The 13,908-nt window shown below is 48.1% G+C and overlaps 1 protein-coding gene across 10 annotated transcripts in view; it reads right to left on the bottom strand.

Moving 5' to 3' along the window:
* Nucleotides 1–13,908, bottom strand: part of PIK3R5 (phosphoinositide-3-kinase regulatory subunit 5) — a 63,135-nt gene that overhangs the window by 20,766 nt on the left and 28,461 nt on the right. For 6 of the 10 annotated variants that reach the window (XM_081805717.1, XM_081805726.1, XM_081805725.1 and 3 more), the window contains exon 2: nt 1,136–1,251. In XM_081805717.1, coding sequence (XP_081661843.1) covers nt 1,136–1,238 — 103 coding nt within the window. In that variant the 5' untranslated portion in view covers nt 1,239–1,251. Of the gene's footprint in view, nt 1–1,135; nt 1,252–1,952; nt 2,172–3,262; nt 3,854–13,908 lie in introns of those variants that run through there. The other 4 variants (XM_081805718.1, XM_081805719.1, XM_081805720.1 and 1 more) reach the window with 4 other exon arrangements.

The raw sequence follows: 13,908 nt of genomic DNA, 5'->3' as shown, positions 1-13,908 counted from the left end.
GCCCCACGGAGTCTCCCATCCTCCCTTCAGGAAGTGGCCCCTGTTGTCGCTACTCTCACTTTATGGCCGAGGCAGGTGGGGTTCCTGGGAGGTTAAGCGACTTGTGTGAGGTGATAGCAGCCAGAGAGAGGCAGTTTTAATCTACATCTGTGTAATCCCAAAGACCAAGGAAAGCCTCTCAGAGGAGGTGACACTTGGGCTGAGACCTGGATGAGAAGGAGCCAGCTATGTGCTGTTCTGAGGGAAGAGTTCCAGGCAGCAAGTGCAAAGGTCCTGAGGTAGGAAGGAACCAGGTGAGTTCAAGGAGCAGTGGCTACCTATCTCATGGGATAGTTAGAGAGGCAAGTGAGACATGGGAGGTGCACAATCTCAGAAGCATGAGAAATTATTACAAGTAGGCACCAGTCTTCAGAGATGCAATTGCCCCAGCCTGCAGATAAGCCCGTTTCTCAGTCCTGGGAAACATGGAAGCCTCCCGCTCCCTGAAGCTCGGCTGACATTCCCCCTTGTCCTGCAGGGAGAAAGGAGATGGGGTTCTGGAAGGAACCAGAAACCAACTAAACAGAACTCTGGGGGGAGCCATCTACAAATTCCTAGCTGTTCTTTTGGAATCGGCAGCTGTGGTTTTTTTTTTTTTTTTTTTAAAGATTTTATTTATTTATTTGATAGAGAGAGACACAGCAAGAGAGGGAACACAGCAGGGGGAGTGGGAGAGGGAGAAGCAGGCTTCCCGCCGAGCAGGGAGCCCGATGCGGGGCTTGATCCCAGGACCCTGGGATCATGACCTGAGCCAAAGGCAGACACTTAACGACTGAGCCACCCAGGTGCCCCAGCAGCTGTGGATTTTCTAAGCAGGACCAATACCTTTTCAAGGAGCTGTGCTTCTGGCACATGCAGAGAAAGCAAGATACAGCCCTGAGGAGGAGGAGGAAGATGTCAGGGGAGGACAGACAGACTGCCACATTCTGACGGGCTACTCTCCATCAGGTGCTGTGCCGAGCACCGGCCCACGGGAGGTCCCACACACGGGCCTGGAACCCGAACCTGCGGGCTTCTGTATGCACTCCAGTGCTCACTGTAGCCCCCGGGGCTTTCTTGGGCCCCACCAGCCCCACCCCTGCCCCCCCAGACCTACCTGACCAGGAGGTGGAGCAGCGGCTGAGGCTGAGCCCATGTAGGCAGCGCTCCAGGGCATGCTGGATACGGTCCTCCGTGCACGTCGTGGCCCCTGGCTGCATCCTGAGTCATCGCCTACAAGGAGGACAGACGCCGGTCAGCCGGGAGAGTCCCAGGCTGGGGGAGCAAATGGCCTAGCGGAGTGGACGGCAGAGTCCATGGGCGCTCGCAGCCCAGCTCGGTCAGCCCTGCCGTAGCTCCGGCGCCCAGAGCACAGCACGGAGGTGGGGAGCTCACAGTCACTGCGGCCCAGCAGCACAGCAATGCAGGCAGTGAGGGTCAGGGCGGGATGCTGCGAGGTGGACGGGGGCAGTGGCAAGTGTCCCCATGAGTGCCCAAGAGAAGCCAGACTCCAGTGGGCAGGAGGACTCCTGGACAAAAATCAGAATCACGGGAAGAATGCCCCAGTGGATGTGCCAAGCGTGCTCTTGACTGTACTGAGTCCCTTGGAGGGAGCTTAGATGTTGCCCATCCTGCCACAGGCTTTGGCACACTCCCACTTTCCCGCATTCACCCCTTCCAGGCAGATCCAGTCGCTGGCCCGTCAGGCCAGGTCCTGGAGAGGAGCCGAGGAAGCAGTGGTCCAGCTCTGTGGAACTGGGGACAGACCAGGAAACCACAAGCAGAAGCACGGAGCTCAGAGCTGAGCCATGCAAACGACATGCAAAACTGCGAAATCCGAACGCGGACCCAGCTGCGTGACTGGAACCCCTGGCTCGCGGGGGCCCCATGTAGGCAAATCCTCCTACTTCCCCAGCCTGGGAGGAACCACGTACCCGAGGAACCATCAGCCCTCTGTGAGCTGTCCAGCGTCTCCCCACCTCAGCGATGTCCCTGCTGGGCCGTGCTCCTTGGTGTCAGACATTAACACTGAACAGTTCAATAGACCAAGAAAGAAGTCGTCACAGAAGGTGATGCTGTGAAGACAGATGGTGCTGGGAGCAGGCCAAATGGGGAGCCCACACTAGGTCGTCAGGATGCCTCCCCAAAGGGACCTTGAAGACGGACGAGGAATCGAGAAGTGAGGGGAAGTACATTCCAGAAAGAAGAGACAGCACGTGCAAAAGGCTGGGTGCAGGGACGAGCCTGCCAAGGACTGAGACACTGGAACAGAAGGCCAGGTCCCCCACCTCCCGGCTGTTGAGGTGGCAGACTGAACTCAGAAAAACCTCTCACTGGGGATTCAGGGCCGTGCATGCTGGGTGTTTCCGTGGGCGGCATCTGGCAGCCCAAAGATGTCCCTGGGCCCTTCCAGGGCAACTTTCCCAGTACACCTTTGGGCCTTTTGTCTGCGGACTCCTCCACGGGTGGCCCAGGCAATGAGTCCAATGCCACTGAGCCAGACGGGGCAGATTCCAAGCTTTCCGGCCCCTGTCTCGCCTGCCATGGGTGTGCGTCCTGGGAACGGACCCTTGTGATGAGGCCTCAGCCTTCTGCCTCCAGTGGAGCCCCAATACAAGACCCCTCCAGCTTAGTCCTACCCAGACTCAGGGCTACCAGTATCCGTTGCAGAAGCTGGAAGCTCAGGCATCTTCAAAAGGATGACTTTGGGGCATGGATGGTTGGTCGGATGGCATCAACGGACCCTCTGCCCCGCAGGCTGATTTCTCCCCGTGAGCCCCAGGGTGGGTTCTTGGAGGGAGCTCAGATGTTGCCCACCCACCCCTGCCTCAAGTCCTTCATTTCACAGTCCTTCATTGTAGGGAGGGGGAGGGGTGAGAACTAGCCACAAAAGCTGGACCGTAGCTGTTCTGCTGATACTTGGCCCTGGAGGGCTGGGGTCGGGGGGCGGGGAGGAGGGGAAGTTAGCAGTAGGAGACTGATGGGTGGATCACCTCTGGGGAGGCGGATGGAGAGATGGGTCATCTGTGGCACAGAGAAGTTAGACGACTTGCCCAAGGCCACACAGCGAAGAGGTGGCAAAGCCAGGATAGGAACCCAGGGAGTCTGGTCCTGGCCGCTACAGTGCGCTCTCAGTACAGTCAAGATGCCAGTTACCAGAAGAAAAAGAGAACCAATTCGTGTTCATACCCCCCAAAATGGAGACTCAATTAGCTGTAACATGATCTTGCTTTAAAAGACCTACCTTCCCAGCTGCTAGGGATCTTGAACCCCCCATGTCTGTCTACACCAGCTGCCCACCCTCCAGGGAGGGGATCAGGACTCACAGAAGGGCGCTACTCGCTGAACTGGGTGATCTCTAGCCTGGAGCAAGGGCTGAACCACACTGACTGGGTTTAAAGTCCCCTCCGCCCAGTCCCTGCTGCCAGGGACAATTGGGTTGTGTCACGAGGCAGGCATGAGTCACCCTGCCCTGTTGCATCCCACTGTAAACACAAGATGCAAATGAATGTTTTCAGCCAAAACTGCCTCTGTTGCACCGCTGTCCTTAGGGGTCAGGACACAGTGTCCTGGGGCTTCTGGGAGCAGCCTTCCCAGCACCCCTCCAACGCCTGCCGGCCCACACTCCTTCCCTTCCCCAGGCCCCCAAGACTCCCATCTCCTGGCCTCAGTGTCCCCCGCGGTTCACTGAAGACAATCAAGACTTTCTCCGCAGATGGGCCAGGTAGCCCCAAGGGCACGGGGCACAGTTCCCGGCGTGCCAGCCCCCCCCACCGCCCCCCGGGCATCCTGACACCATCTAGAGTTTGCCCCAAGCTTTTCTGAGAGGCTGGACTTGCCCAAGGCACTGGGCCCTGGGAGCCAAGGCAGGTAGGAGCCCAGCAGGGGGATGCTCAGCTGAGCTGCCCTGGGGGTTAACCCAGCGCCCCGTGGCTCACCACCTGGTCCTTTGGCACCCTCATTTCCGTTTGATGAGTCAGTCATCAGCCGTTTCTTGTGACTTGTCAGCAGAACCCTAGTGGCTTTGGGGTGGAGATGAAGAGGGAAGAAGGTGGCACTCCCTCCCTCCCCAAGGATGATGTCTTTTTTTCAAACACTTGGCAGGCAAGGCCTGGCTTCCCCGAACACCTTCTAAGAGGAGCGTCTATTGTGAAATCCCAGCTGCTGCCTGGAATGGGAATGCCCCTCACCCACCGGTGGAGTCGTGTGGAAACATTCAACAGCCGGGCTTGCCCCCATCTCCAAGTTCCTCTTCTGAGCCAGTAAGGGTGAGTCCTTACTAGGGACCCTGAGCAGAACAGGGAGGCCTGGAGCTGGGTGGGGGGGGCGGGCGGGGCGGGCAGTGACCACAGAGGGCACAGAGGGAGACCTCCTCTTCACATGTTGACCTGACCCCATGATGCAAGACAGGATCATCTTCCCAAATGCGCAGGACTAGTCGAAGGTCTGCCTGGGTCCGACTGTCCCGGGGCAGCCCCCACGTGGGGCAGAGAAGGGCGCTTCTTTCTTGGGGGATTTCTCAAACACTGTGGAATGGTAGGGGTAGAGGGCCTACCTCTCATGGGGGAGAAGCATATACCTCCAGGCTCTGGCCGGCACCCACACAGCTTCCCTGCTGTTCTGGAATAGTCCAGGCCCATGCTTTGAAGCCTTAGTTCCACAGGTGGGAATCACAGAGGCACCAAGGCATGTGGTCCTGCACTGATCCTGCCCATGTTGGTCCTGCATCACTCCTCCCTCTGCTCCTTCCTATGGTCCCCTGTGGTTTGACCTCCCCTCTCTGGCCCCCGCTCTTCTCCATGTGACTGTTCAAGGCAGAATCTCTTCTGCGACCTAATTTTAAAATTTCTCGCCATCAAAGCAGGAAGGATACACCCGAAACTAAAGATACTGGGGTAAGAAAGGGGTGAAAAGGAGAGGAGAATGAGATGGGGAGGAGGAAAAGCAACACTTCTTTGGGGCTGTTTTTAGGGTATCCCTTTGACTCTTAGAACCATAGCCAAGATTTTTACATACCCCAAATTAGAATAACTCAAGTCAACTAGGATTGCGGGGGGCAGGGGGACAAAAATCCAAACAAAACAAAGGAACCCAACTGCATTATAAATGAGTAACATAACCGCATTGAAGGGATAGGGGATGAGAGAATTAAACGGAGGAACTTTGGAAAATAGTATTTTGACTGGATACTGTAAGGCTAAAGACAAAAAGAACTACATACAAACATTGTTTTCTAATTATTAAACCTGTTTGCCATAGGGACGTGTGTTTAAAATCCAGAGACTTCTTTATGTGTGTGCTATGACTAAGCAAATAAGTAAATATATCATAGGTAATGAGAGCCAACTTCTCACTGTTGGAGAAAGAAGTTACAAAGAAGGAATGTGGGAAAATCTAGAATGAACCAACTCTATTGGACTGGAGTTGGAGAAATCAGCATGAACTCGTAGTTTTTTTAATGTATTTACACAGAGATACATACAGAAGTGAAAAAGATGTGTGTCTGCTTGCATTAAAATGCATACATATATTTTCTAGCTCTGCCGAGAGAGCCAGGAAATGACATCCCAGTAGCAATGAGCACACCTAGTGCCCAGGTCTTGGTTTCTAAATACCATTCTCCACTCAAAGGAACCAGGGCTCCTTAGAGAAATGGCCGATTCCAGGACCGGGGCAGGAAATATAGAAGATGAACCTGGAACATCTTATAGTGCCAGAAAATAAGTCATTCCTTGAAAAGAGATGGGAGTGTCAGAGGATATGGGAGCCAGCTTGAAGGAGCTTCCAGTGGCCAAAGCCAGGACAATTTTAACGACAAAATAATGAAAGCGTTGGACTATAATTTGTAGAATGAAATAAATACCCATGATTCTACACTGATGTCATAAACAGTTGAAGAAAAGAATAAATGAAGAAAGAACAGATCTTCTTTATGACAGAATACCAATTAATAAATGTGGCCAGAATGAGAAAAATACAAAAATCACCATTAGGCAAACACCACAGTAATAACCGTCCTCAGTATGGATGTTAAAATCTCTGGATGAAATTCTGAGAGGGGACAGGATATTTGCATAGTCTCAGAGTATTTCCTCTAAGAAATTAATTGATTACAAGGGAAAAATAATAATTTCACAGTGGAGAAACCCACCACCACCTTAATCTCATGATCAAAGGTAATATTACCAGTAATAAGACATTTCAAGATCCTATCTCCCCTGAAGCATGGAGAGGGACCTAATGTCACTTCTGCAGGATCCTTACCAAAAAAATGCATAACTACAATTGAATCATGAGAAAACATTCTATAACATAACTGCCCAGTCCTCACCAGAATGTCAAGGTCATAAAAGGGAAGACTGAGGAACTGCCACAGATGGGAGGAAATTAAGGAGACACAATGTGGGATCCTGGATGGAATTCTGGAACTAAAAGGAGACGTTAATGGGAGGAAGATGGCTAAAATCCTAATAAGGTCCACAATTTTGTGAGCAGTATTGACCAATGATCATTTCGTGGTTTTGGTAACTGTACCAAGTCACGTGAGTTGTTAACATTAGGGGAAGCTGGGTGGATGGCCTCCATAGTTCTAAAACCCTTTCCATAGCCTTACATATCCTTTGAACATACTTCCAGGTTGTTATTCAATGCCTTGCTGTCCTTCATTACCCTGTTTCAAGTTCCCACTTCACGTGTGGTCACAGTTCCTAGTTACTGGAGGGTGGGCCAATGCAGGGCTAGCTGCCTCCCCCCTAATCCAACGTTCCTCAACTAGGGTGGAGAATCTCTGGGGCTCTTGGAGGGTCTCTGAGGGCTCTCTGTGAGAATAGTTAAACTGTGTTTTCATTTTGATGGCAATCTAGAAGTCAGTAGTTAGTATATTTTGGAGCATATTGATGACACCTATGACCAAATGTTACCATAAAAAGTCAAAGCCTGGTTTGCATTTGAGACCATCGCCTAAAAGGACAGGGCATGCAAGGTGTGTTCTTGGGGTCTACTAGGGATCAAGGCTGCACACAATGAGTTGATGGAAAATGTTTAGTAAGAGGAGAAACACTTATACCATCTGAGGAGAAACCAGAATGTAAATTAATGAAAAATGTTTTTAAAAAGTAGTGGCATTCAGTAAATGTTATCTATTAGCTATCAGCGTGCTTTCGTCACATAAACAATTCTATGGCCCAATTCCAGATAGCTTTGAGACTGGGCCAAGAAATAAAACACTCCCTGGATGATTCTGCTGCAGTCAGGCTTGAAAAGTAATGTTATCTATTATTCAAAGACACACACGTACTAGACTATTTGACTAGGAAAGCATCCTGGAGGCCAGCTAGTGCAACCTTCCCATTCTACAGTAAGAAAATGAAGGCTCTGAGCAGGGAAGGGCCTTGCTCAGATTAAAAAGTGGCAAGTCTATCACTACACTCTGAGCCTAGGACCCAGGGGAGTCATGGCACCCTCTTGCTTAGGTGGGAGTCAACCTCTGCCGTCCATCAGTGAGACCTCGGCTCTTCCTCAAGGTTATTTCTAGACTCCTTTTCTAAATTTCTTTTGAAGTTATCGTGTAAGTATTCAACTTCTTCATGTGTCAACTTTGTGAATTTAGGCTTTCTGACAACATCATTCGTTTTAATCCAGATTCAAAATTTTACTAGCCAAGATCGGGGTCTAGAATTTCTATATAATTTTTTTTTAAATTTTATTTATTTGACAGAGAGAGACACAGCGAGAGAGAGAGCACAAGCGGGGGCAGGGGGCAGCAGAGGGAGAGGAAGAAGCAGGCTTCCCGCTGAGCAGGGAGCCCGATGTGGGACTCAATCCCAGGACCCTGGGATCATGACCTGAGCTGAAGGCAGATGCTTAACAACTGAGCCACCCAGGCGCCCCGGAGAATTTCTATATAATTTTTAAAAATTGTTTCTGAACCTGCGATTTTAGCCCTTCTCTTTATCGAAATGTTGTAAAATTACATTTTCTTTTAAAATACAGATCTGGATCAGATTTGTATTACCTACTTTTACACTACATCACAATTCTTTCAATAATTCTTGTTGACATTCACAGTAAATGTAATAACTGAAAATGGCAGTGTTTGGTCCGGGGGGAGGCAGCAGCTTTAGGATTGATTTACTTCATTGCTTGCTGGTTATTTTTGTTTGTTTGTTTCTTTGTTTTTAAACTATGTCATCCCTAGTTACGAGTTCTTTATTTTGATTCATGTCTTGCTCAGCTGGAGCATTTCGAGTAACTTCACGATGAGTGTGTGGGTGAGGTAGTTTCTGAGAGTTTATATGTCACATGTCATTTCCTTCATTGAGGCTCATGATGAGTTCTACCTTTGCCGATTAAAGAGCTGGCATAACTCAAAATTTTTTCACCTTCAAAATGTTTATATTGAAACCAAAAATAATCAACCAAAGACATGGCTACCACAAAGAGAATTAGGTAAGGTGGTCTGGTACAAATACAGAAATTTGGTACAAGACAGAAATTAATTATTGTTCCATTATATGAGTAAAAAACAGAAGTTGCATTGGAAAAAAAAGACCCTATAATAGCAAGAAAAAAATAATAGGAGAAAATAAGCTTTAAAAATAGGCAAAATTTTGATGAAATAAAACTTTTGGAGGGATACAAAAGAAGGCAAATAAATGGAAATACATATGCTATTATGAGACAGGAATATTCAGTATCAAAGAATTAATTCAAAATGGATCAGAGCCTCAATGTAAAGAGCTTCGGTGATAAAACTCTCAGAAGAAAACATAAGAGAAAGCCTTCCTCACACTGGATTTGTCAATGATTTCTTGGAAATGACACCAAAAACATAGGCAACAAAATAAAAACAGATAAAGTGGACTTACACCAAAATCTAAAACTCTGCCCATCACAGTCAAGAGAGTGCAAAGGTAACCTACAGAACGGGAGAAAATATTTGCAAGTCATATATCTGATGAGGAGTCAATATCCAGAATATATAAAGAATTCCTACAACTCAAGAACAGCAACAACAACAACAAAATTTTTAAAAATGGACAAAGGACTTGAATAAACATTGCTCCAAAGAAGACACCCATATGGCCAAGAGCTACATGAGAAGATGCTCAACATCACTCATCAATAGGGAAATGCAAATCAAAACCACAATGTAAGGAGCGCCTGGGTGGTTCAGTTGGTTAAGCGTTTTAAGCATCTACCTTCGGCTCAGGTCATGATCTCAGGGTCCTGGGATCAAGCCTCACGTCTGTCAGGCTCCCTGCTCAGCTGGGGGATTTTGGGGTATGGGGGTGTCTGCTTCTCCCTCTCCCTCTGCCCGGCCCCACCCCGCTCATGCGCACTCTCCCTCCCTCTCTCAAATCAACAAATAAAAAAATCTTAACCCCAAACCACAATAAGATACCACTTCGCACCCATTACAATGGCTATTATAAACAAAACAAAACAAAAAGAAGTGTTAGTGAGGATGAGGAGAAATGGGAACCCTCGTGCACTGCTGGTGGGGATGTGAAATGGTGCTGGTGATTTCCCCAAAAATTAAGAATAGAATTACCATATGATCCAGTAACTCCACTTCTGAATGTATATCCAAAAGAACTGAAGGCGGGGACTTGGAATAGATCTTCTACATCCGTGTTCATGGCATCATTATTCACAATAGCCAAACAGTAGGAGAAACCCCAGTGTCCCCAGACAGGTGAATGGATACATAAAATATGGTGTATACCAAAATGGGATATTCTTCAACCTTAAAAAGGAAGAGAAACCCTGTCACATGCTCCAACGTGGAGGAACCTTGAGGACACCGTGCTGAGCGAAATAAGCCAGTCACAAAGAGAAAAATACTGTACAATTCCCCATATATGAGGCACCCAGAGTAATGAGATTCATAGAGACAGAGCTGAATGGTGGTTGTCAGGGGCTGGGGGAGGGGACACAGGTGCAGAGTTTTAGTTTTACACAACGAAGTCAATGTGCTTCGCACCACTGAACCATACACTTACCAACATGAAGATGGTAAATTTATTTTATTTATTTTAAGATTTTTATTTATTTGATAGAGAGAGAGAGAAAGAGCACAAGCCGGGGAAGAAGCAGAGGCAGAGGGAGAAGCAGGCTCCCCGCTGAGCAGGGAGCCCCACGCGGGACTCGATCCCGGGACCCCAAGATCATGACCTGAGCCGAAGGCAGACGGTTCACCCACTGAGCCACCCAGGCGTCCCCGAGATGGTAAATTTCACGTCATGAGTATTCTACCACAATTTTAAAAAAGGAATAAAGAAATAATTAATTGACACCTTTTCAACATTACACAGGAATGTCAATTCTCTATAAGTTTTAGCCTAGAGAACAGGAAGGAAGGAAAGAGGGCGGGCAGGCAGACAGACAGGCTGGCTATTCCAAGTGGCTGTTCTGTGTCAGATACCATGGGGGGGCACTTTCACTGGATTGCCTAGTTTAATGACCATAATCACCCCATGACATAATCATAGTCATCACAATCCCTGCAGCTGGGGGAGAGTCAGCCATGTATTTGCCCAAATTCTTGTGGTCACAGTTCCTATGATCCAAGCTGGAAGCATATCCAAAGTTGGCTGGGCTCTCAAAGCCCACATTCTTTCCTGTGCCATGTTCACAGGAAATCATCCCTGCTGTTTTCTAGACACTCAGAGGTCTAAGTATGTGGTTGCACCTCTGCGTTATAATTTGAGGCTTCCAGCGAGGACAAATGACCCGAATTCTCATTGCCAGTGATTCATTCTCCATGGGTTAGGATGGCTCATTTCCTCTGGCCTAGCTTACTCTTCAAGATGCAAGATTTGTGGAGGGACATTTAGCTAACAGATGCATCCAACACAGTGGCGACAGCGGACGGTGGACATCAGAAGGACTCCAGGGCCATGGAAGGGAGGAAATGGGAAAGGGTAAGCAGTGATGGCTGGAGGGGGTGTGGGGAGCAGGAAGGGAGCAGGGTGAAGCAGATGGGCACGAAAAGGGAGAACCACCAAGGAAACAGAGATATAAGCCTTCACTTACTTCTCACCTTTGCTCACGCCCTTCTTTACCAAGGAAAGGGCGCCGGGCTGCTCGGGAAGACCAACGTTGTGGTCAAGACCAAGAGGAAATAAGATGAGGGAAGGGAAGGAGAAAGACACTCAACAATGTGCATGCGACTCTATGCCAGAGACCGCTTAGGGCTTGAAGCCCACGATCTCGTTCCTTCTGAGCAACCTTGTAAAACTCTGACCACACAAGGATGAGGAATGTCCCGGTGGCTATATGACTTTCCCAAGGTCGCACAACTAGCAAGTAGCATGGGCAGGAATATTTGAACCATATGAACCCAGTTCTGTCTGACTCCCTTCTACCCAGGGAATCATCTGGAAGGAAACAGGATGCCTATTCTGCCTTCGCCTATAATAATTATAATAATAGCAGCTAATGCTAACTGAGGGCTTACTATGTGCCAGGCACTGTTTAGGTTCTTTCTACGAATTAATTCATAGGAGGTAGACACGTTCTTGTCCCCATTGTACAGATGAAAAGAGCGAGGCGTAGAGGGCTCTCTCTCTGGCAAATGATGAATGGCCTTTCTTCGCATATGCTAGCAACTTAGCATCCCTGTGCAATAAAGGGGACCTTAAGACGGGCAAACTGAAATTTCTGCCAAGATGGGGAACAAGAGAAAGACTACAGGAATTTACCAAGGTATAAACTCCCAGGCTAACCCCTGGGCACTTGGCACTGGAGGCTGTTTTAATCCTGCCGCCTTTCAAACGCACAGCCTGTCTTGTTTGCCAGCAAACGCTCGCACGGTAACAAAGCGACCAATAAACGTAAATGCCAAAACTCAAGAGAGGCCAACTGCACATACATGGGCAGCTTTCTGATTTTTCTGGATGTGGCAAAAGATGGCGGTTGTTGTGATGAGTCGCGTTCGTTACAGGCTGCTCGCTCTCGGCAGGATCATTTCCAGTTTGTAAGACGCAGTGACTATTTCGTAGTTTCAGGCAAAGAAGATTGTATGGAGCATTCTGACGTCCAGACGCCTTACCATTGGAACAGATTCGGCACAGACTGGTCTCATCTGTTATCTCTTCCCTCCCAGAGTGAAAACCACTCAGCAGCCCCCTCTTCTCTCCATCCTTCCAACAGCAGGTCATTGATCTCAGACACCAGCACATCCACCTTCGTCAGCCGCCTTCTCCTCGCTCTCTTTAAACTCTTGCCAATTATTTAAGAAAAAAAATCTCTTACCTCCTCCCTTTCCATCCCATTCATGAATATGGTTTATTGGTGCAAGAGAAACTTCTCTAACAAGAAAAGAAATCATCAAGGTTTGTGGATGGAACTGAAATCAGAAACTCGTCTTGATACTTGGCCAGGTGTGGTTTCTACAACTTTTTACGAAACAGACACTGCTTTTGAGAGTCCCACTTAGCCCAGTCTAGAACCCCCTAGGACTCTGAGGGGCTATTCACTGATATTAGGGCAGCAGTGCTGATGCAGTCTTTCCCCAGTCTCACCAAATACACTCACAACGACACAGAAGAGCTCACAGTCCACACTGAAGACCAATATTTGGTATGGTTTGGGCATCATGTCTAAATCAGATGGAAATGGATTTGGCAAATCCAGGCTACAGTTCTGGCCAAAATCTCTATGGAAGGTGGGCGAGGCTGGCATCATGGCTGATTTAAAACTTGGCCCCCAAGTGGATGTGCCCCCTTTCTGGATGCTTGATCGCCTCCGCCTTCTCCATTCATGAAGATTGGTGGGTCACATTCGCCGACATGGGGAAGTTTGGGGAGAGGACAATTTGGGAGGAGAAAAGAAGAGTCCTACTCTGTCCACGTTATATCACATTTTGAGCATCCAGTGTTAGGAGGTGGCATGTGAAGAATCAGCAAGAGGATGCTGAGAAGGTGAGATTCACGCAGAAAGAGGGGACAATGATGTCACAGACACTCAAAACAAGAATGATGCGAGGAGGGAGAATGGAATACTGCTGTGGCATCCAAAACATGGGGACAGAGAAGTGGCCACTGGACTTGATGACATGGAGGTTTTGGCGAATGAATTTGGAATGGATATGAAGGGGGCTAGAAGACCCAATGGAACAGGCTGAGGAGAGAAAAGGAGGTGAGGGAGAGTCTACTCCTTTGAGAAGCTTTGCTTGCTTGGGTTTTATAAGATACCCCGATATCCTTCTGCTGAGTTCTTTTTTTTTTTTTTAATTTACCCAGCACAAGTTCATTTCTGCTAAGTGTGACCAAAAGGATCCAAGATGCTTCCAATTATGTTTTTTTAAAGTCCTACATCTACATCTAAAAAGGGGCACCTGGCTGGCTCAGTCAGTAGAGCATGAGACTCTCCATCTCAGAGTTGTGAGTTCAAGCCCCATGTTGGGGGTAGAGATTACTTAAAAAATCTTTACATCTAAAAAAATTATATAGGGTTACCTGCCAAGTGTTAATCCGAGAGGCAAGATTAGATACCATTTTTACTTTATCTAAAAACATTTGTATAATAACATATTTTATACATTACTTTTTGATCACACAAATAACAGGTGTAAAGTATATAAAAAATAGACAATGATCTGGCAAAGTGGAGTAGATGTACTTGTCCCTATTCCTCCTGCAAAGTACAGCTATAAGCCCCAGACATTATATACAAGACTAACATATGAAGGAGAGAGAAGGCCAAGGACCTTGAGAACAAAAAGGGACATGGTGGTGATCATGGTGGAAAAGGATTTCCTTTTTGCCCCATATATCCCAGACTTGGACCTGAGGTGCCGACAACCTGCAAACACCAATGGGTAGAGACAGAAAAAGCCCCAAGAAAAGCCTGGTCTTTCCAGCCAAAGGCTCAGCAAAGAAGCAG

Source organism: Leptonychotes weddellii, chromosome 15 (assembly GCF_054177405.1).
Source record: "Leptonychotes weddellii isolate Sample4059 chromosome 15, ASM5417740v2, whole genome shotgun sequence".
Lineage (NCBI taxonomy): Eukaryota > Metazoa > Chordata > Mammalia > Carnivora > Phocidae > Leptonychotes > Leptonychotes weddellii.
Note: the sequence above shows the minus strand (reverse complement) of the source record. Positions and strands in the feature narration are given on the sequence as shown.